Raw genomic sequence first — 21356 nt, forward strand, 5'->3', positions numbered from 1 at the left:
ACATAACGTTATTACTTGGCGGCTGTTTACATTTACCTATCTCACCACAAATGTTCACAGCTTATGAGATGGCTACCGATCGATAAACACCGCACGAGCATTACAAATCGAGGATTCAGGAAACAAAAAGTCACCTGTAGGGCAGCTTCTCTTCCGCCAATAATCCAAACATTCCTCCTACTATATACAACCATGGAGTATCGGAGAATATCGAAGAGCAACAGTGAGCCTTGGAAGCATTGGACTTGGAGAGCAATAAGTGCCGAGGTCTATAATAGGTAGTGTTTCAGTGATGGGGACCATCAACCGCAGCGAGGAATATTTACGGAGTGTGCCATCGAAGGTGGGAACAGGCCATCAGAATTACAATGGTGCCTTCGCTTCTGATTGCAGCCTTTGCGGGCTCTGAACTTGTTGACGGCGGTAGGGTACACATGCGCGCTTCGCGATTCATTAAGCAATCTTGAGGTCTCGAAGGTACCTAGGTACCAAGAGACTGGATTGGATGTACACTGCAAAGAAAGCGAGATCACAGTTCGTCAATGCTGATAAACATAACATCACATCACATCACCCATTCCATTCCACCTCCCAAGTGTCATCTCCAACCTCCTTATCAACAAACAAACAAACAAACAAACAAACCCTTTTCGAAACCTCAAAATGACAAAGATAAATGCAAAAGCCATCATTCTCAACATTCTCAACTGTTCCTCCATCTAATGAAGGAATAAAAAAAAGCTAAGTCGCCCAGGTAGGCTTGTAGAACGAACGACAATGGCCCAGCTGCAGACCCTACGAAAATCGCCGCGCTAAGTTATTCATCAACGGTAACCATTGTGCCATGGAATGGAATCACAGGGCTTCCCGCTGTGGCAGAGAGGCTAGATAACATGTGGAAACCTTATATGGTGCCTGCCAATGGTGCCTGGGTCAGGTCAAGGTACACTAGTAGACTTGGAAGGTACGCGGGACGGCGGGCAGATGTCATCCGTCATCCGATGTCTGTTATTGGGGAACTAATCGAAGGGCATGCCAGGCAGACGGCAAGATCGGCGGCAGAAATGGTGGAAAGAACGATGGAAGGAACAATGGCAGGAATTGTGGCAGGCGGAGTAGTAAGGTCAGGTCATACGCAGCTCGCAATGATGGATTTCAGTTGCCAATCCTTTGCAAACCTAGATCGATACATGTTGTTTAGAAAACAGTCTTCAACATTGGTGATACTTGCGTTACCACTAGAGAACCAGACATAAGCGAATCCTCTGGTGGAAATAGGATGTGGTCTGACTTGTTGATATACGAGCAGAATTGAATTTCCTCAGGTGGCGATTGCGATGGCATAAATCAAATGAACCCCTAGTGTTGGAGTTCTTTACCTACCTGTCTACCTCAGAGAAACTCCGGACGCATGGAAGATTGTCATCACTTATAATCCAGGACCTGAAGAAGAACCTATGAGGGCAGTATGGATATAAGTTATGATGGCTTCCCTGTTTGTTTATGGAGTCTTACGTGTTGGAAATCCACAGCGTTGTATAAACAAGATTCGTAAGGTAGGTTGATGGAATAGGAATCGCGAAACATAGTGCCATGATACATGGAACATGTGCCTGAGCACGATAAACCAGAGGAGGTGTCAGGTATGGTGCGCCATCCTCGGTATGGAGGAACCTCGAAATGACAAGCGAAAGGCAACTTCACGTAAAAGTCTCATCGGGAACATATGAACCATAGGAGGAGACACTCGTAGATGACGAGACGACGTCTGTCCTTATTACCAAAGCCTGGTGAGGACCAAGAAGCAATGGCATGGTCTTTTGATGTATCAGAGTTATTGACCCAAGGGTAGACTGCGAGTGTTGTCAGCTTCATTCAGACCCGGGTCGATGTGAACTCACATACTACACAAAGAGAAGTTGCATTCACAACGACCAATGGGTTTCGAATAGAACCCGCTTCCGATCAAAGCGAAGTAAAGATCTCCAGTTGAGAGATACTCCCTTGATGATCTACCATGTGAGCACATCAGAATGGGTAGTGTCTGCCTTACCAGCTGAACAGCCAACTTCACTCATCTTCCCCCACATTTCTGTGAGACACCGTCACGCCGCTCGTTCGAACAGCCGACAACACTTACCTTCTTGAACGTTCACAAAAAAGAAGACCAAGATGAACGCCATCTTCCTCCGAATGCCCCCCACTCCCCTTCTTTCGGGTGTCCCTATACTCGGTATGGCTCGCCTCCGATGAGAAATCCAGTCTTAAAAAAAAATCACGCCCAGGTCTCCCCACAACCGAGCACCAAGCCGCCTTCGCAGCAGAATGCTGTTCACTCAACGCTCAACATACTAGCCTCCGGAGCTCGGGATCGCCATCTCTCCTTACCGCGGCCAAGACCGAGTTCACTGTCCCATCGACATTCGCCTCGCTGTCCGCCGATGAAGGAAACCTTGACCAGATCCCAGTGATAAACTATGAGCATTTTACCGCTTCCCCAAGCAGACGACAGCCCTGCAGCATCTTCCCAAGCTCAGGAGCAACCGGATCTCACAGTCCCGGCACTAGCGACGCCTTCAGCGGCCTGGATCCTTACATGCCGCTGCACTTTCGGTTTCTGCACACCAGCGCCTAACATTCTTCCTTGTGGAACTCGCTGCTGCTCAGGCGAATGAAGTGGGCAGTGCTGCAGGACGGGCTGGAGAGGATGCCGCCTTGAGGCCAGATGATGAAATACTGAAAAGGGTTGCTGAGGACGTGGATCCAGCTGTGCTCGAACAACAGTCTGTACTCGGAAGGGCTGTGTTATGTCAAGGCGTTGGAGGAGGTCGGGGTCGAGGTCATGGACGATGTGGTGAGGGCGGGTGGCCGTATACGTCCTGGTTGAAGGCGCCGCTGTTCGAGAGGACGTGGGAGGCCGATGAGAGATGACTTGGGGGTTTGGACGGTTGCTTGAATCAGAGAGGTAACAGGGGGAGGAAAGTGAGGTGAGCGTCCTCGGAGCCGGCTGGGAGGTAAGTGAGTGAGCTAGCTGCGTTAACGGATGTGAGTGACTGAAAGAAGGTTCGTGAAGTATTGTAACGGTTGTCAGAAGTCAAAGTGAGAGATAGAGAATGCGACTGATCCGTAGTTCCTTGGCGCATTCCTGCTATCTACAATGCTAGAGTACATAAACAAATGGAAGCGTTGACTGAGGGGTCGCCATTTATAGTACGGAGAGATCGCCGAAACGCTCCTGTTGTCGTGGTCAGTATATGCATCATCCACCACCCAAGTCCCAGTTCTGGGACATGAACATACCTTGTAGCCAGGAACGGACCAGCGGCCCTTGGAGACAAGCTTGGAGGTCTTCTCGTCGATGGAAGGCTCGGCAGCGGCAACCTCGTCCTGTTCGCAAACTCGATGATCAGCATCATGGCCCAGTCCCAGGACTCCATGCGCCCTCGTCCTCGTCCGTCGTCTAGACGTCCAGAACATACCACAGTAAGCTCGTCGAAGGGACGGGCAGTCTCGATGTTCGTGAGAGTCTTCTCGAGATCCTTGAGCTCAAGGTCGACCTTGGTCTTGGTGGCCTCGGCGTTCTTGATGGCCTCAACCTCGAAGGCCTCGATGGCCTTGAGCTGGCGGTTCACGTCATAGGTGGCGGGCTTGAAAGAGGTGAAGCGCTTCTCGATCTCGTTGACGATGGCTTGGTTCTTGAGGGTGCTGCGGTAGGCGGCGAAGTCGACGGTGGTGGGGAGCTCCGAGAGCTGCTGGAGCTTGCGGCGGGCGTCGTCGTTGCGCTTCTTGAAAGCCTGGAGGCTGGCCGCGGTCTGACCACGAAGGCCGAGGGAGGTGGTGATCTTGGCCCAGTCGACCTTGAGAGCTGCGTTCCGCTGTTTTTCGACGACAGGCAAAATTAGCTCAGCTTCTTTGCGGCATCATGATGGCCCAAGGCGACGGGGCTTCGACGGCGCAATTGACGGCCACGAACTTGAGCCACCCATAAATGGCAAACGGTCGCACGGCCAGAGTCTCCCCACTAACGGATTGCACTTACTGCGGCCATTTTTGCGGTGGTTCTGAGGTGGTCAGGGAGTGGAGGTCAATCGCTGCCAGTATCGTTGCTTGCACTCGGCAAAGAGTTGAAGCAGGCCTATGCGGGCGATCGCGAAGCCGTCACGTGACTCTACCCCAGTGGGATGATCGGGTCGCGACTCACGGCGAAGATGTTCTTTACAACTTTTGCGCCAAGCCAGAAAATTGAGCATTTGTCAAGTGAATGGAAGCTATAACAGTTCGTCTGGTGGCCCAGTTGAATTTCTCGCTGAACAAACGGCACTGACGCTCTGGAGCTGACGTTTCCGTGCGCATTCAGTGTGTTCATACTCACGGAAGGTACCGGAATGCCCAAGCTCGTCCTAGACAGAATAGTTGAGATCTTCGATATTATACCCTGGTTATACTCTTACTACGCATCCAAGCGTCTTCATTACACCTCGGGTCTTAGGTTCTAGGCAACTCTTGGATAGAAGTATTTGAATGGGACTCTACTTTGAATTGTTGTAATCCCTATCACAGTCTTGCAACGGCCTTATTTTTAGAGGAAGAATCTTGGCGAGCGGTAGCGGACTGGTTTACCTAACCCGTTTGTTGGTCTCATCTATTTTGTCTCGGATGAGGGGAGGTACCGGATGGAATGCCTCAAGTGAAAGCACACCACGTTGCAAACTCTTCACAACAAAATCCGTGAAGTCTCATCAGGAGGAGATCAAATCTGCACATATGAAGATGAAGCTCTTCCAATTTCCCGTGGAGCTTAAACTACGACCGAATGGACCATGATACCTTTTATATCCACGGCTGTCAAGAAGGTAGGGACAGAAGGTGGCCTAATGATATGAATACATGTCGAACTCAACAATTCGCTAAGCCGTCGAGGATGAGAAGCTTCGCAGTCAATGGTACTAAGACACGATAGAAGCCGTATGGCGGCGGGGTTGGTGGGCCAAGAGGTATATTTTAACGTCAATCAAGGGCTCCTAACGACAACTCAGATGCTCAACGCCATGATGGAGTTGACGATATCGTTGTCGTTCTCTTTGAGAGCCTTGATGGCCTTCTTGCGGGAGACGTTGGCCTGGGTCATGACAAGCTCGATGTCCTTGTCCTCAATACCCTCGGCGTCGACCTCCTCACCCTCATCCTCCTCTTCCTCCTCCTTGGCCTTGCCAGCCTCCTCGTGCTCGTGGGTGTGGCCGGCGTGGTCGTGCTCAGCGGACTGGCTGGCGAGCTGCTGGGCAGCGGCGGCCTGGGCAGAGGCGTTGAGGTCCTCAATCTTAGCCTCACCGAAGACGCTGTCCCAAGGGTTAGTCTTTGAACCGGCGAGGTGACCGGAGAGGTACCGCGACGAAGCGGACGGGCAAGCTCACATGTAGGTGTTGCTGTTGGGAGACTTGTAAACCTCAGGGTTGTTAATGACGAAGAGAATCTGGTCGTCTCTGTTAGCTATAGTAGTTCCCCACCAGAAAGGGAGCTCCAAGCTTCCGCCTTGAAACACAAAGCTGTCCAATCGCGGGGCTGTCCACGACGGCAGGAGTGCTGTGCCAGCAGTCGCTCTTCCAATGTTCCCAACTCACGTTCTTGGGGCGGCGGAGGGTGACGCGGGTGATGCCGGGCACGCGCTGGAGGTGCAGCTTCTCAATGGCCTTGCGAGCCTTCTTCTCGTTGCGGGAGTGGATTACGGCCTGGGAGCCAGCGGGAAGGCTGGAGTCGCCAGCCTCGATATCGGACTCGTCATCGCTGGAGTTGTCGAGATCCTCGACCTGGGTCTTCTTAACCTCCTCCTCGGGGAGCTCCTCAACTCTGGGATCGGCCATTTTGATAGCTAGTTGCGGATTGACTGGTCAGCTCTCTAGCCCCGCACACAATCGCACACACACCACCGCTCAAATGCGTCCTGTTTTGCACTCATTCTGAGCTGCAAAAATGGCAATATCGTGCCGGGGCGACGGGCCCGAGCAAAGGACGGGTACCACGAGTGTGCATCTCCTCGTCGCACTCACATTGTTGAGAAAATACCGCTAAGGTTTGATATGCGGGGTTGTGAAGGGGTCGCAAGGCGTGGTGGGAGAGAAAAAGTTCGGGATCCAAAATTCACCAAAAGTGCGTGCACGCCCCCGGCCCCGGTGTGTGATCGCTCGACCGGGCACAGCAGCCACTGCCCAGCTTGCCCAGGAACCTCCTTTGTCCGATACCCCTCGGTAACCCTAATCATCATGCTAGTTCAATTTCTACCCGACCAGACTGTGGAGCCCCATATGCGTATAGAGAGGGTCTTGATGAACAATGTCCACATTTACCCTCAACGACAATGTACTATGTAGTCCAAGTTGTTCACGTAGAGATTGTTCTGGTTGGTTGGTGATTGCGGATTGTAACTGACTTCTGCTTAAGCATTATTTTGTTCTTCAAGGTTGCGCTATGCTAAAAAATGGCCGATGTTGGAGATTTCTGCTCTGGATCTACCGGGCGTAACTCGCCCTCTTGATTTGTCTTGGCAGGGGCCATCACCAGTGAGGTCATCTTCAAGATGTACTCATAGCGTCGTGTGTTGTATAAGTCCGAACTACTCACGATGCCGAACAATCTTCACCAGCAGCTTCACAGAAGTTTCCCAATGGTAAAAAGTTCATAAAGTAATTCGAAACGTCTGTTGTTGACCATGGCAAGCCATGATTACCCTCTAGCAAACTTGACATGGGATCGAGTGCTATTATGTCAAGTCCCATATCTTTATGTGGATGTCAGAACGTCAACATACAGCTTCACGTGCGGATAGCGTGCCACAACCCACAGCCAGCCGAACAGGAACCAACCGTGACCAAGAAGTTGTTGTATCCCTTGTCTGTCCATTCCATCCACCTCTGCTGCCACAAGTCGCCCGTCCCAACCGCGCCAGACGCGTAGTCAAACCATACCATCACTTCACACCAAATCCGAAGTCACCGGGGCGCAATGGTCACAATCTGGTCTTCCCTGTCCGGAGCTCGGATATGTTCATCACAGCTTGCTTTGATTGATTCCAGCTCCTCAGATAAACCCAAGAAATGGTGGTTTTTAGGGGGTATAGACCTTGGGGTCATTTTTGGCTTAATTCGCATTTTCCCTATGACGCCGCAAGCCACCCTGATGATGTGACAAAAGAGGTCTTCCGAATGCGACGCAGAGAGGTATCCCAGCAACCCTGATGCTGATGTTGTTCATGCAGACCGTTTCGAAAAACCCTCCACCCAAGAACCATGCCGACCAAACGCTCCCAAATCTAATCATCCCAAATCAATTAAGCAGAGGCCTTGATCTTGGCGAGAGCCTTGCGCTCCTCGAAGCGGCGCTGCTTCTTGAGGCGCATAACCTTGAAGCGGTCGAAGTCGGTGAGGGCCTTGCGGCGCTCCTGCTGGAGCTGCTTCTTGGCCCAGTTGCTCTCCTTCCACTTGGCATCGATGCCAGCGGCCTCCCAGGCCTTCTTGACGGCACCAGTGCGGGCACCACGGGGAAGCTTCTCGACGACGAGGGGGGTGAGAAGGGTTCTGGAGAGGGAAACGACGCCGCGGGGGGCAGCGAGCTTGGGGTCGGACGAGGGGCCATCGACAAGGACCTGTGTATCGCGAAAAATGATCGTTTAGTTTCCTGTCCTCGCGTCTTGAATTCAAATCGCTGGTTTCCATGCTCGGTTCAAACATACGCGCTTGTGGTCGACGATCTCGACGATGGTCGCGAGGCTGCCGCCCTCGAGCTTGAGGACACGGCCAACCTCGACGAGGCGCCAGGCGCTGGAACCGATCTGGATATCCGCCATTTTTCTTGTCGGTCTGAGTTGGGATTTGCTGGGTCAGCGACAAGTCGGGAATCAGGGGAAAAGTGCGGATTGTCGCAAATTTCAGGAGAGAAGCCAAAAACGCCGTGTGATAAGCTAGAGGCTTGGGGGGGTTCGATATGCGTACCTTTGATGCTGGTTACGAGGCCGTCAAAGAGTCCAAGTCATCCACCTTGCATCGATATCCAGACCAATTTTTGTGTGCGCTCCAGTAATTGGCAGGGCTAGGCGAAAAGTTGCGGACACAGGTTTTTCCGTCTCCGTGGCTTGGCTCGCAAGGTTCCTGACGCAAGGGTGTCTGCCCCAACTAGCGCGGGGTTATCCCGGCCCAGGCTCCAGTGTAAGTGGGTCTTATCGATAACAACCAGCAAATGCAGTGGAACTTATCATGGCCTTGACCATTCACCTCACCTCTCGTCACCAACATCGTTAAATCGAAGGTCTCGACATAACCTTGCTGGTCAACAAGCAAAGCAAACGAAGTGCGCTACGACATCACGCACTGGCAACATTCCTCATCAGACCCGCCTACTTACACAAGCCCTGACGATTACCAGTTACCTGCTCTTCCTGATCCCTCTTGTCCAGATTCTCTTCTTGACATGGTAATTGGGTTAGTATGGAGCGTTTATCGACATGGTCCCGTCGTGGTAAGGCCTTATGATGCGGGAACGCGAAGTCGGCATCGAAAATGATGGATTACCAGGTGAAGATTAGAATCTCTCTTTCATTTCGTTCCCCTTTTCCGTCGTTGCAAGCTGGTTACCTCGCAACTCTTATGACTGCACACCACGTTCCCACATACGTTTCGGGCCTTTTTGATAAAGCAGCTGTTGAGTTCGTCCCTTGATGGACCAAGCTGATCCACAAGAACCTCATCCTTCATGCTCAATTTTGTTCAACGTTCAAAGATGTCAGTCCACTTTTACGCCCTTCACTTTAATTTTCTAGGACTCAAAGGTGTATGGAAGCTGGGGGACGGGATGCCTTCTTCAGGAGGTGCTTAAAGAAGCAGGTGAAGTCGAACATCATCGCATGACAGATCCGCGTGTGATGACCGAAGGTCGGATTGTGGGCTGGCTAGGTCGGCAATTAAGCTTTTTGATGGATCCACTGCACTAACAGGCACAATGGTCCGTTTTCGCAGCCGGTGATTCCTCGAAATCATGTGCAACATTTATCAAAAGTCATGGTAGCATCATAGCCATCGTATTCTCATATGAGGTTCCCCGTTACCCAGTTTGTTCTCAGGCTTTTAGTGACTCATGCCGGGACGCCCGCTAAGACGTTGCCCAGAACGAAGAGATGCAGTGATTGGTGAAGCAGCTTGGACACAAGCCTGCTCTGCGACTCTGACAGCCCTTCAAAACACGACGTGGAAACTGTACGAGACGTTTGTTTCGAGCAGCTGTCGGGCCGAACAACCGACGTGGGGAACGTACGAGATGGGTGTTTCAAGCAACTGTCGGGCTGAGCAGCCTTGCTTCTATATACCTTGAATCTCCGGACCTCAGACTACATCTTTCCGTCCTTCAGCTGTGGTTGCTGTCCTCATTCGAGTCTCTTCCCCCAACAATTAACTTAATCTCAACTCGCATTGACGCTCTTCCTCTGCCGCTGACAACCAACCGTCATTTGCAAATTGCTGCACAGCCAGCGCAGTCATCATGGCACAACCGCTAGCCATTACGGCAGCCGATACCGAGTTTTGCGAGGCCACACCGGAGCAGCGAGAGCTAGCATGGAAGCTTAACGGCGCTGCTTGGGCGCGACCCATGTCCATTGAAACCTATGTTGCGCAGGAATTTCACCTTTCGGAACAGGAGCTTACCAAGGACGGGCGTTGCAAATACTGGGTACTGCACCTGACGGGATATCCTCGGCAGGTCATCGCGAGTTGCGAAACTACCAGAAAGAAGGTCTTGATTTCAGAAAACGGCGTTTCGCGAGAGGGCTACGGCTACGGTATTGCCAGTGTGTACACCAACCCAGACTACCGCCGCCAGGGCATGGCCGCAACCTTGCTCCGCCGTGTGCAGGAAGCAATGGATCGGGACAGCGATCTTAGCGTCTTGTACAGCGACATTGGCCGGCAGTACTATTCGAACCTGGGCTGGCATGTTGTCCCCAGAGATGAGCTCACTCTTACCTACATTGCGCCCGCCTCGACTAGTGACAACGAGACACCTACCCTCCAACACAGCCAACCCGGCAGTATACGGTACCTGCGTCTCGAGGACCTGCGCACTCTTTGTGAGGTGGACGAGCTTCATCTCAGCGCTCGCTTCGATCGAATCCCAGCCGACGGGGCAAGGCATGTCGCATTCTTGCCCAGCTTTGCTCAGATATCGTGGCAGGTCGCGCGGGCCGAGTTCGTCGCAGGAAAGCTGTTAGACGGAACCCCAGAGAATGTGGGGGCCATTACTAGTAACGGGCGAGCTTGGATCTACTGGAGTCACGACTGGAAGCGGAAGAAGCTCAAGATTTTGAAGGTCGTCACTGTGCTAGAATCAACACAGCAACAGCGCATTTATGACATCAGGGTCCTTGTGGAAGCCGCACTGGTTGAGGCAACCACGTGGGGTCTGGGGACCGTGTTGCTGTGGAACCCGGATGAGGAGACAGCGATGGGCTGCAAGGCCGTGGGTGATGTGCATCCCCATGATATCGATGTCGTGATCGACGAGAATGTCGATCACAGTATCTCGTCTTTACGATGGGCTGGCGGCAAGCACAAGAATACGGTGTGGGAAGACAACTATTACTATTGCTGGTGCTGAAGTCGGCTGGTTTGCTTCGCCTTGGAGTTCCTCCTCCGTTCTTTTTTCCGCTTTGACCGGGTAGTTATGACTTAGACATGGAAGACTTTGGATTGTACGGTTCCGGCATAACTTGGATGGTCAGACGAGGTTAGAGGTTTAGACCAGCCGGTCCAATAGAGAATACACGTGGTGAAACTGGTAGCAGACATGAGTCCTCTGAGGTGAGCTGAGCTATGAAGCTTGGCTCAAGTCTGTCGCAGCTTACACCGAAATGAGGCTTCGGCCACGTGATCACATGTTCTCGTTGACGTGACTGAAAGTCGAGAGAAATTCAAGAGCGCGAATTGGTTTGGTTTTTCCTGAACTGAAAGGCGAAATGAGATGGATGTTAAGACTTTGATCTGGACGTTTGGACAGTTCCGTGTGGCCGTTGAGGTACCCTCGTGGAACCCGTTGCGCGCTGTGGGACTGAGTTATGCAGTACATGGGGCCTGGGCTATGGAGCGGCAAGGTTCCGAGCGGTCAAAACGGGACCAGGGCAAGACACTCCTTTAGCGTGGGTTCATCCGAGAACCTTCAGGGGCATTTCGACTGACGCCGGGCTTTTGCTGACAAGGGTCCAGTTCCATAGGTCCCTTTTGGAACGGAAAACCCCCCTCTGCCCCCAACCTAGGTACTGCATTTCGCCAACGAGGGAAAAAACCAAAACCACGATCATGTTAGCACAACTTCGATGCATCATTTCATCCGCAGTCTAACAGCCAACTACTTTAGACAATGCTACCCCAATTCCATCTCTGATCAGAGATTTACTCCCGAAACCTCTCCTTGAATCTCGAACCAGCGAACCCGCGTCGAGATGCGAACATGTCCCTCCGATCGCTGAACACGACAACAGCCCCTGCGGCCAGCCGAGACCGCTCGCAATCGCTGCTCTCCCCCTCCGATTACGATGCCGATGCGATTTCAATTCGGAGCGAACAGGACACCGACAGCGAAGATGACGAACGCCAGCTCCGTGCGCGTAACAGCCGCGAGCTTCTTGCCCATGACCGCCTCGTCTTGATGGAGGAGGAAGAGCTGGAACAGATGGTGACCGAGACCCGGCGGAAGCAAGAGCTGGAACGCACAGTCTCTAACCTGCCAATCCCCAATCCTTTACGAATGCTTGCGCGCCGCATGAGCGATGTTTCGCCGTCACGATCTAGAAGCTCCTCTAGCGCGCCGGGAGCATCAACGGACGATCTGGTGGCCGACAAGCGGAATAAGCGGCGAGCAAGGAGACAGGTCAAGAGAGACAGACTGCTGGCTGAGGCACAGCACGGAGAGGACGGTGAATTGATGTACGAGATGGAGGAAGGGGCCATGAAAGACGGAAGTTCTACGGGCGACAGCAGCGACCGCGAAGACAGCGACGATGTCGACCGAAGAGGCCTGCTGCATTTCGCGGATGCCAAGGCTAGACGCAAGCGAGACTGGTGCCGATGGATTCTCATATACAGCTTGATCATCGTCGCCTTCGCCATCCTGTTTTTGACGGCGTGGAAGTTGTCACTAACACAGCGGGGGAATGCCACTTCGAGGCGACCGCTAGTGAGCAATGGCACTGCCATGTTTGCGCCTACTACCATCATCTTCAGTCTGGATGGCTTCAGGGCCGATTTTCTCAATCGAGGACTAACACCAAGACTCAGTTCGTTCATCAAGGAGGGCGTGTCGCCATTGTACATGCTGCCATCCTTCCCTAGCGTCACATTTCCTAACCACTATACGCTTGCAACAGGCCTGTATCCCGAAGCTCATGGTGTTGTTGGTAACACCTTCTGGGATCCCACGCTCCGAGAGGAGTTCTACTACACTGACCCAGCGCGGAGTATGGATCCAAAGTGGTGGCGCGGAGAGCCTTTCTGGGTTTCGGCTCAGAAACAGGGACTCAAAACGGCCATCCACATGTGGCCAGGGAGCGAGGCCCACGTTTTGGACATTGAACCTACCTATATGGATAGGTATAACGGAAAAGAGAAGCTCGGAAACAAAGTTGATCGAATTCTAGGCTTTTTGGACATGCCAGATGATGAACGGCCTCAAGTTATCGCGGCATATGTACCAAATGTTGACTCTGATGGTCACAAATATGGCCCGAACAGTACTGAGATTCGATCTACCATTGAAAAGGTCGACATGATGATGGACAAGATTTTTAAGGGACTCGAGGAGCGGCATTTGACCGACATTGTCAATGTTATTGTGGTCTCGGACCACGGCATGGCGACCACTGACATATCCCGACTTGTACAACTTGAGGACTTGGTCGACCTCAGTAAGATCGAGCACACAGACGGTTGGCCGCTGGTAGGACTGAGACCCAAGAACCCCGATGAGCTTGAGGACATTTACCGCGACCTGATTGAGAAAACGAAAACGAACCCGAACCTCGAGGTCTATCTGCGCGATGTCAACATGCCGGAGAGATATCATTTCTCGAAGAATGAACGGATTGCTCCTCTTTGGATCGTACCTAAAGCAGGCTGGGCTTTGGTCAATATGAAAGAGATGAACCTGAAAGAGGCGCAGGCGCAAGGAGTCGTGTACCACCCTCGCGGTCTTCACGGTTATGATCATGAGCATCCCTTGATGAGGGCAATATTCATTGCCCGCGGTCCGGCTTTCCCTCACGAGGCGAATAGCCGGCTCGAAGTTTTCCGTAAGTGCATTTTTTTCTGGTCTATGGCGGAATATCACTGTGTAACTTTTTCCACTGACGGTGCTCTAGAAAACATTGAAGTTTATAACATTCTCTGCGACTCTGTCGGCATCTCCCCGGCGCCTAATAACGGGACAATCCGTCTTCCGTTGAAGCCGGTAGGGCTCCATAATGACGAACCGGGAGCCGGGATCGAGAGCCCGGTAGACCCCGTGACATCTTACACACTAAGCTCATCCGCTTCCCCTCTTACCACCTCATCTATCACCACTCCTACCACGATGTCTACCACTGATTCGGCACAGTCGGCTCCTGCTTCTCCTGTTACCTCGGCCATTACATCGACCAAGACCTCCTCAACCACATCCAAACCAGATACCCTTAGCACTAACCAGCCCAACCCGCACCCTACCGACCAACCGCCCGAAGGTGACAACGGGACAGACGGTGACGAGCCGTCTGATAATAATTCCGATTCGAAGACACCAAATTTCTGGGATTGGTTCAGCGGGGAAGTGAATAAGTGGTGGGGGAAGGTATCGAATTCGGGCAAAAATAACAAGTCGGACGGCAACAGCTCATCAGCGACCTGATTCGGTTGATGGTGATCTCTTGAGAGTTTTTGCGACATGCATTTACGGCGTTGTTGGGAACACGCGAGTTGCTCAGATACCACGCGTTTTTGTCTATGATTTATGGGTTTTCAAACTTCTTCCTCCACCCTCCCATGGTCGGTTTCTTTTGGCTTCGCGACCTGTCATAATGAACTTTAAGAGACGATCTTTACTTTACTGCCCTTCCGGCAGCACATACTAATCTAATTTCTGGACGGAGCTCTCGAGTGGCGTATGATACATTGTCATATTTTTTCCCAGTTCAAGCATTGGATTGTACGACATGACAGCAAAGCCTTTCTGGGCCAGCGCGCATCTATTATGGAATTTGGCGTTGAAAGCGACCAGCGACAGATCTAAGAATCAATATCATGAACGTGTCAAACATATATCCGGCAGATGTGATCAAGCCTTCTACTTGTGGATGTGCCCTCGTTATTTAGGCAGATAACGAGCCGATACCGATAACCCAGGTCCATGTCTGCACTTGCAATACCAAACAACCACTCAGGCTTTCTGCACCGAACTGCACCGAGAGTCTGTTCTGCTCCCAAGTTCCTTCCCTATCATGATCTTTGCGGATGTCCAAGGTTTGATGCGAGGTCACGTAACTTGAGAGCTTGTGAGATGAGATACCTACCTCTAGGTAAGGTATCCGTGCGTGCAGGAAAGCGCTCGCTGACAATGTTTACCTTGGCCCACAAACAGCAGTAACTTGTGAATCCATTATTTCCTCATTCTGTACCTGGACACAGGAGGGAAGCAGACGCTCCGAGACCTGACGAGCATGTTTGATAATAAATACAACGAGCTGGAGCTGACTGGAGCAAAGACTCCGATTAAGCTAGGAACTGTGGGTGCTGCGTCTGGAACAGTGTGGGGAAAGCTGAAGGGATGCATTGTGGAGGCATAAACAGCGTTTTGAATTCGGATGAACAGGGAAACACCAAAACGCGTTGATCGATTTCACTACGTAAAAGTGGCGCGTAAAAGAACGAAGTCAACAATCAAAACGACGCAACGCGCGAGGTTTTGTTTGGTGGTCTGAACCGAATCGATTGCGGCAACGAAGAAGTCGGCACTTGTGTTGGCGTTTGTGATTGCTTTTTCGCAAGGGACTGGAAACAATCTGCCAACCAATCCAATTCAAAGCAAACGCTTTTCCTCCGAATAACACAGCCTCCTTCCACCTGATTCTGAATTTGACTCCTCACAATCGGCGCAACTTTCCGAGTCAGCGTCGTACACGAGGATTACACAAGTTTCTTGCCCTCTGTTTCTCACCTCACCTTTCCTTTCCGCACGCGGCTCGCTTTGGCTTTTATATGTCAGCTTGAAGCTGCAGTTTCGCTTGAAGCTGGACTCGTCCAATACCTGCATCACCCACACAAATACAAAGGTGTGCTCAAGACCGCGATCTTGTTAAACGGAGCTTCCTCTTTGTTACGTGGTTCAAGTCAGTTGGAGGCCACACCCAGCTCCAGAGAAACCTGGCGGTGCGCATGCAGCCTTCTTTGGGTCGACGGCATCTGGATGGCCACGCGGTCTAGACATCCTGATTACAACAGGCAGCCACGGTCACTCAAACAATCCACTTGAGCCTCTTCAGCCTGCTCCCGTCTTCGATACCTCTACCCCTTGGGGCTTGCGTTACCACCCCACGTATCGTTTCTTCAGCCAAGATCGCCGACCGTCATCCGATTTGCAGGTGCCCACCAGGCCGCGAGCTACCTCGACCTGTAGACTGGCAACCGCCGGGGCAAATAGGAGCCTCCAACGTTTCACAGATACGCGTGAAGAGCAAAACTATTCCCAGGTCCGAGGCTTCAAGGGAAATACACGGTCTTTGAGACCTTCGAAGCGGGCTGTGCGGTCTTGGAGTAACTGTGCAGGTTCTTGATCTTGTTGTCGGGCCTTGGAGAGGACACTCCAGTGCAGGCCAAGTTGAGAAACATCGATACGTAGTAGGTTCCGATGCCTACCTACAGACTCCAAGCTGTCCTCTCTCCAGTACCTTCACCTAGTACGCAATGTGACTGCATTTTTCTCTGACACCTTCCGGAAATTTCCAAATACTTTGGCTGCTACTTCCCACCTCTACTCTTGATCACAGCACTCAACGCGACCGAATCTCACCTGCCTTGCATCCATCAAAACTTGAACATCGCGGCGGACTCCTGCCTGTTTTACCTGCAGCCGAGGTTCCCCGGTCGCGCCTTCCCTCGTCCTCACCGAGCCCTGAGCCTCTTTCGCTGCTGCGTTGTCATGAGGCCAGTTGAGTCGCCCTACTTATCACTTAAATCATGACAACCCCCAGCCGAGCAACAGCGTTCTCGACGCGCGCCTCTTTGCGGCAGACACGAACTGGATCACCCTCCCCGAACCCCCAGCCTCAACCCACTGCTGAAGCTAAAGACCTTGCCGACTTGGAAATAAACTTGACTATCCAGCTAGAACTGCGGGCTCAACTCCAAGAGGGGCCAGAGACTGACGAGAGCAAGGCCATTCTCATCGAAACCAATGACAAGATCTGCGACATTGTTAGCAACATGGACAGGATTAGAGCTTCTCGTGGTTCCCCAATGTATGCGGGCTTTAGGGGTACGGCGGATGGGGGGCGATCTCCAGCTGGCACTGCTACAGCACAACAACGAGCACGTCAACAGGGCAACCAAGTTCGTCAACAACAGACACAGAGGGGGCTAAACCCCCAACAACACCCTCCTCAACGCCCCCCTCAACGGCAACAGCAGCAACAGCATCAGCAACAGGGGCAACAACGGCCTCTACAAGGTTTATACCAGCAAGAACAAGAAAACCTTCAACAACACCCCCAGCAACACGAGTCCCGAGTCGACGGTTCCGAAGACGCCCAAAACTCTTTCAGCGGTTTCGTTCCTCGGGAGCGGAAGCGCTCAATCGGTACCAGCTTAGGCAATGATGCTCTCAATGATACCGGACGTAGTTCAAAGCGTACGGCTTCTGGAAGCGGTACTTCTGATCATTCGACATTCTCGGATCCCTTCAATGCCAGCACCTTCGCAGGTAACGGCATTGACCCCTTCGACGACAACTTCGGCTTTGACAACGGCTTCGACTTTGGCCCATTGATCGACCTCACCGAGTACGTAGAACCTCTATTGTTATCTTTGTCCTAGGATTTCGATTTATACCGTGGCACTACTAACTGTCGCTATCTATCAGTGATGTCGATGTGGACGCCCTGCTTGGGCAACAGTTCGCGCAAGCTACTTCAACATCTTCAGCGACCTTGACTCCAACCTCGCCGTCTGCTCCTTATCAGAGTAATCAGGTATCGTACCATGGCCCTCAAGCTGGCATACCGCACAACACAAGCTTGCCGGCCCCTCAAATTCCTGCTTCTGTTCGTCAGCTCTACAACACGCCGGACTTATTGCCTGACATAAATAATATCTGGAATGGTCCTTTTCACAACCCTGCTGTCTCTAGCAGATCAAGCACGTCACGCTCGTCTCGACCAGCTCGGCCTCAGCTCCCAAGCTCTTCCAATAGTATATTCTCTTCAGATAACAGATCTCTGGCCTTTCCTAGTTTACCCGGTGGCCTGGTGACCGTCGATAGCTCGCGGCCGGGCACATTAATCAACGGGGACTACTATGCGCCGAATAACTCGGGCTCTAGCAGAGTACACATACCATCGCTGACCGACGTAATCAGTCGGACTGCTACCTACGATTTCACCTCCATGACTGATTTATTGGGGAATCCATTAGACGAGAGGCTGACGACGCTCGATCTGGATGATCCCTTAAAGAGAGAGGACGAGATCAGTAAGCTGCTATCCAACATCCGGCCAGATGAGGATATACCACCGGAGGAACGCGGAGACACACCACCAGATTTGAAGTACCCCCTCTATCCACACCAGCAGTTGGCACTCAAGTGGATGACTGATATGGAAGGGGGCCACAACCGGGGTGGAATTCTTGCCGATGATATGGGCCTGGGGAAAACGATCTCGACGTTGGCACTCATGGCTAGCCGCAGAGCTCCGGAGGGTGAAGTGGTAACCAACCTAATTGTTGGGCCCGTGGCTTTGATCAAGCAATGGGAACTTGAGATCCAAAACAAGATGAAAGAGGACCGCCGCATGAAGGTCTATCTCTATCACGGCGGGTCAAAAAAGAAGCCTTGGACGGAACTCCAGAAGTACGACGTTGTCCTAACCACGTATGGTACCCTGACTGCTCAATTCAAGAAACACCATCATTATCTCGAGAAAAATACCGAGAGCCTGAATGGGTTGGATGAGCAAGCTGAGAAGCGATATCGGCTTGAGTGCCCGATGCTTCATCCTAGCACCAAATTTTTCCGCGTCATTTTAGACGAAGCCCAATGCGTCAAGAACGCCAATACAATGCAGTCTCGAGCTGTCCGCCAGGTTCGAGCGACTTACCGATGGTGTCTGACTGGAACGCCCATGATGAACAGTGTTTCGGAGCTTTCCTCTCTGCTGCGTTTCCTGCAAATTAAACCTTTCTGTGACGAGAAGAAATTCAAAGAAGCCTTCGCATCTTTGGACCACAAGTACACCGGACGCGACGTTGAAAAGAGCACGGCCATGAAACAATTACAGGCTTTGTTGAAAGCCATAATGCTGAGGCGCATGAAGACCACGGTGATAGATGGCAATCCCATTCTGAACCTGCCTCCGAAGTCGCTGTACACTGAGCACGTTGAGTTCTCCGAAGGCGAGCTTGAATTCTACAAGAACCTGCAAGAAAAGTCCCAGGTCATCTACGGCAGATATGTGAGAAATAACACAGTGGGCAAGAATTACTCAAACATTCTCGTCCTTCTCTTGCGACTCAGACAAGCCTGCTGTCACCCGCATCTCACCGACTTTGAGGCTAACCCCAAGAATCATCTGGCCGAAGCTACAATGATTGAGCTGGCGAAGACCCTGGAGCCTGTCGTCATTGACAGGCTCAAGCAAATCAAGGCATTCGAATGCCCTATATGCTACGATGCGGTCATAGACCCTACCATCCTACTTCCCTGCGGTCATGATATTTGCGCGGACTGCTTTTCCTCGTTGACTGACCAATCCGCTATGAACGGAATCCGAAACGGACAGGACGGAGCGAATGTCGCCAAATGTCCGGTTTGCCGTGGCCCCGCTGACCATACAAGGGTGACCAACTACACGTCTTTCCAGGCTGCTCATATGCCTGAAGCCCTGGAGAAGTTGGACAACGATGATGCAGATTCTCTTGTCGGTGATGGATCAGACACGTCGGATGGGTCGCTGGGTAGTCTCAGTGGGGAGAAGAAGCGTAAAGCAAAGAGCGAAGGGAAACGTCCTACAAAGGTTAAGCCGGAAGAGAAGGAGGACTGGAAGCCGACCGTTTTTGACCAACTGCGCAAAGAAGCAAACGCCAGCAGAAACCAGGACGCACGAGATCGCCTACTCCAGTACACTTGGGACCATTGGCAAGACTCGGCCAAAGTAAGTCGAGTGACCGAACTGGTTGATCAGTTTCAGCAGTTCAACGAGAAGACCATCATTTTTTCGCAGTGGACGTCTCATCTCGATCTCATTGAGTGCTCTCTCAAGTTCAAACTCAACATCAAGTACCGTCGCTATACAGGTAATATGTCCAGATCCCAACGCGACAATGCCATCCAGGCGTTTGTCGAAGATCCTGACGTCAAGGTATTACTGGTCTCTCTCAAAGCCGGAAATGCGGGCCTCAATTTGACTGTTGCTTCGCGCGTCATTGTTTGTGATCCCTTTTGGAATCCGTTCATTGAGGACCAGGCCGTCGACAGAGCCTATCGAATCGGCCAACAACGGGAGGTTCACGTTTACAAGATTTTGGTTCAAGAAACCATTGAGGATCGCATCATCGAGTTGCAGAACCTGAAGCGAAACATTGTTGAGACGGCGCTTGATGAGACCGAGGGTAAGCAGCTCGCAAGGCTATCCATCGACGACCTCAACTACCTTTTCACCGGTCGCCGTGGAGGTGCACGACAACAGTAAAGAGGAGGAGGAGGAGGAGAAGGAGGAGGAGGAGGAGGAGGAGAAGGGGGAGCACGTCGCTACCCTATCCGTCACCATCGTTTTTTTGGCTGCGATTCTTTAAGAAACATTACGTGGATGCGGGAGCGTATTTTAGGTCCAAGAGATGCCGATGTGAACGCATAGCTTGGGACGCCTTGTGATTACTAGTTACCGGAGTTAGCATTGCTCTTGTATTTGAGTTTGCCATCTGCGCGATGTAGTATTGGAGCATTCAGGGGGTTTCACGAACAGTTCTGTCTTTTCGGCATGTTGAATCGAGGAGTATGCCGCTGTGGTGGATTACCATTTCTGCCTCGATAAAGCTGAACAGGCAGCTTGTTACTAGGTAGCGGATGTTGCTATTAATATGTATATATAAATTGTTGGGTGATGAGGAGGAAATCAGCAGCGCAATTCTATCTGAAACCGATCGAAGCTTGCCGGTTCCGATATTGTATGTGCTGGTTTCTCTCGACGAAGGGGACGCGCTGCCTACCTTGATCTACCTTGCGTAGGAAAACATAGCACTGTTGTAGGCCACAAACAGAGAGTTCAAGGAGATAAGGCTTCTCACGCTCCCATAAAAAGTGTCTGTTTTCTAACATCGAAAGCGTTGCCAGATACAAGATTCAGCTTGCCTAGTGTACCCAATATATTCATGTTACCAAAATCCTTTTTACCCAACCAGACGTCAATCTGCGACATGATGACTGTGCATCAGGAACTTTTCTACATCAGTTCTCTAACCACACTAGACTGCTTGTAAAAACTCGCCGGTGCTACTATTGCTGCCACTTCGAAATAGCCAAAAAAAAACAACAGCAGAAATACGCTCATGTCTTTTCTTTCGCTGCCTATGTGATGCTATTGCGAGCATCAACAGGAAGGCTGGTTAGCGGCAGACTACCCCCCTCTCCCCTAAATCTAGACTACTTAACCGTTTCGGGTCGGACTTCCCAATTTTTCTTCTATAGTACAAATAAGATGGCGCAACGGAACGGCTTTCGGAATTTGAACCTGGTATGTACTGAGCTGAAGTGTTGAGGACTGTGGAGATAAATCAAGTTCCTAAAAGTCGCTCCCAAAGCGGTTAGGTAGTCCTGATATAGGGAAGCCCGCCCCACGACCGCCTGGGGAAGTTCACTCCGGAATGCCAAGCAGGCACACCATATACATTACACTAGTGTACTTTTTGTATGCTACCACTTGTACCGGGCTAGTCGCCAATGGTGGTCTTACCCCAGTACATTCTAGCCAAGTTGTTGTGGCTAAACTGCACGTGCAAGAAGACGCAGGTCTGAAATCTATGGTAAAGGGCGCAGAAGAACGGCCGAATCCGCTTCAAACGGAAGCGCAATACTCTTAACTCATC

General features: G+C 51.6%; 7 protein-coding genes across 8 annotated transcripts; 4 read left to right on the forward strand and 3 right to left on the reverse strand.

Moving 5' to 3' along the window:
* Positions 1-1716: 1716 nt before the first annotated feature.
* On the reverse strand, positions 1717-4373 carry NCU00636. Of its 2 annotated transcripts, XM_011394496.1 has the most exons (5): positions 4040-4373; positions 3480-3875; positions 3301-3387; positions 1906-3235; positions 1717-1853 (listed from the first exon to the last, which is right to left on the reverse strand). In XM_011394496.1, exons 1-4 carry the CDS (start codon positions 4046-4048, stop codon positions 3206-3208), a joined length of 522 nt encoding a protein of 173 aa, XP_011392798.1. In that variant the 5' UTR covers positions 4049-4373; the 3' UTR covers positions 1717-1853; positions 1906-3205. The 2 variants fall into 2 exon arrangements, with proteins under 2 accessions (XP_011392798.1, XP_011392799.1); XM_011394497.1 differs by having other exon boundaries at positions 1717-3235.
* Positions 2173-2635, forward strand: NCU16447 (hypothetical protein; the record flags this gene model as incomplete). Its single annotated transcript, XM_011395114.1, has 2 exons — positions 2173-2233; positions 2286-2635. 2 exons carry the CDS (start codon positions 2173-2175, stop codon positions 2633-2635), a joined length of 411 nt encoding a protein of 136 aa, XP_011393416.1.
* Positions 4374-4700: 327 nt separating the features above from the next.
* Positions 4701-6212, reverse strand: NCU00635 (nascent polypeptide-associated complex subunit alpha). Its single transcript, XM_960682.3, has 4 exons — positions 6045-6212; positions 5619-5866; positions 5412-5470; positions 4701-5336 (listed from the first exon to the last, which is right to left on the reverse strand). Exons 2-4 carry the CDS (start codon positions 5856-5858, stop codon positions 5033-5035), a joined length of 603 nt encoding a protein of 200 aa, XP_965775.1. The 5' UTR covers positions 5859-5866; positions 6045-6212; the 3' UTR covers positions 4701-5032.
* Positions 6213-6398: 186 nt separating this feature from the next.
* On the reverse strand, positions 6399-8265 carry NCU00634 (60S ribosomal protein L14). Its single transcript, XM_960681.3, has 3 exons — positions 7983-8265; positions 7724-7850; positions 6399-7636 (listed from the first exon to the last, which is right to left on the reverse strand). Exons 2-3 carry the CDS (start codon positions 7835-7837, stop codon positions 7322-7324), a joined length of 429 nt encoding a protein of 142 aa, XP_965774.1. The 5' UTR covers positions 7838-7850; positions 7983-8265; the 3' UTR covers positions 6399-7321.
* Positions 8266-9286: 1021 nt separating this feature from the next.
* Positions 9287-10910, forward strand: NCU00633 (hypothetical protein). Its single transcript, XM_960680.3, has one exon. The coding sequence runs from the start codon at positions 9523-9525 to the stop codon at positions 10633-10635; it is 1113 nt and encodes a 370-aa protein (XP_965773.1). The 5' UTR covers positions 9287-9522; the 3' UTR covers positions 10636-10910.
* A 430-nt stretch (positions 10911-11340) lies between these two features.
* NCU00632 (type I phosphodiesterase/nucleotide pyrophosphatase) lies at positions 11341-14172 on the forward strand. The gene is made up of 2 exons (XM_960679.2): positions 11341-13321; positions 13391-14172. The coding sequence occupies exons 1-2, from the start codon at positions 11485-11487 to the stop codon at positions 13912-13914; spliced, it is 2361 nt and encodes a 786-aa protein (XP_965772.1). The 5' UTR covers positions 11341-11484; the 3' UTR covers positions 13915-14172.
* Positions 14173-14969: 797 nt separating this feature from the next.
* crf9-1 (chromatin remodelling factor 9-1) lies at positions 14970-20561 on the forward strand. The gene is made up of 2 exons (XM_960678.3): positions 14970-17059; positions 17140-20561. The coding sequence occupies exons 1-2, from the start codon at positions 16239-16241 to the stop codon at positions 19961-19963; spliced, it is 3645 nt and encodes a 1214-aa protein (XP_965771.3). The 5' UTR covers positions 14970-16238; the 3' UTR covers positions 19964-20561.
* The last annotated feature ends 795 nt before the right edge of the window (positions 20562-21356 follow it).

Source organism: Neurospora crassa, linkage group I (genome assembly GCF_000182925.2).
Source record: "Neurospora crassa OR74A linkage group I, whole genome shotgun sequence".
NCBI classification, from domain to species: Eukaryota; Fungi; Ascomycota; class Sordariomycetes; order Sordariales; family Sordariaceae; genus Neurospora; species Neurospora crassa.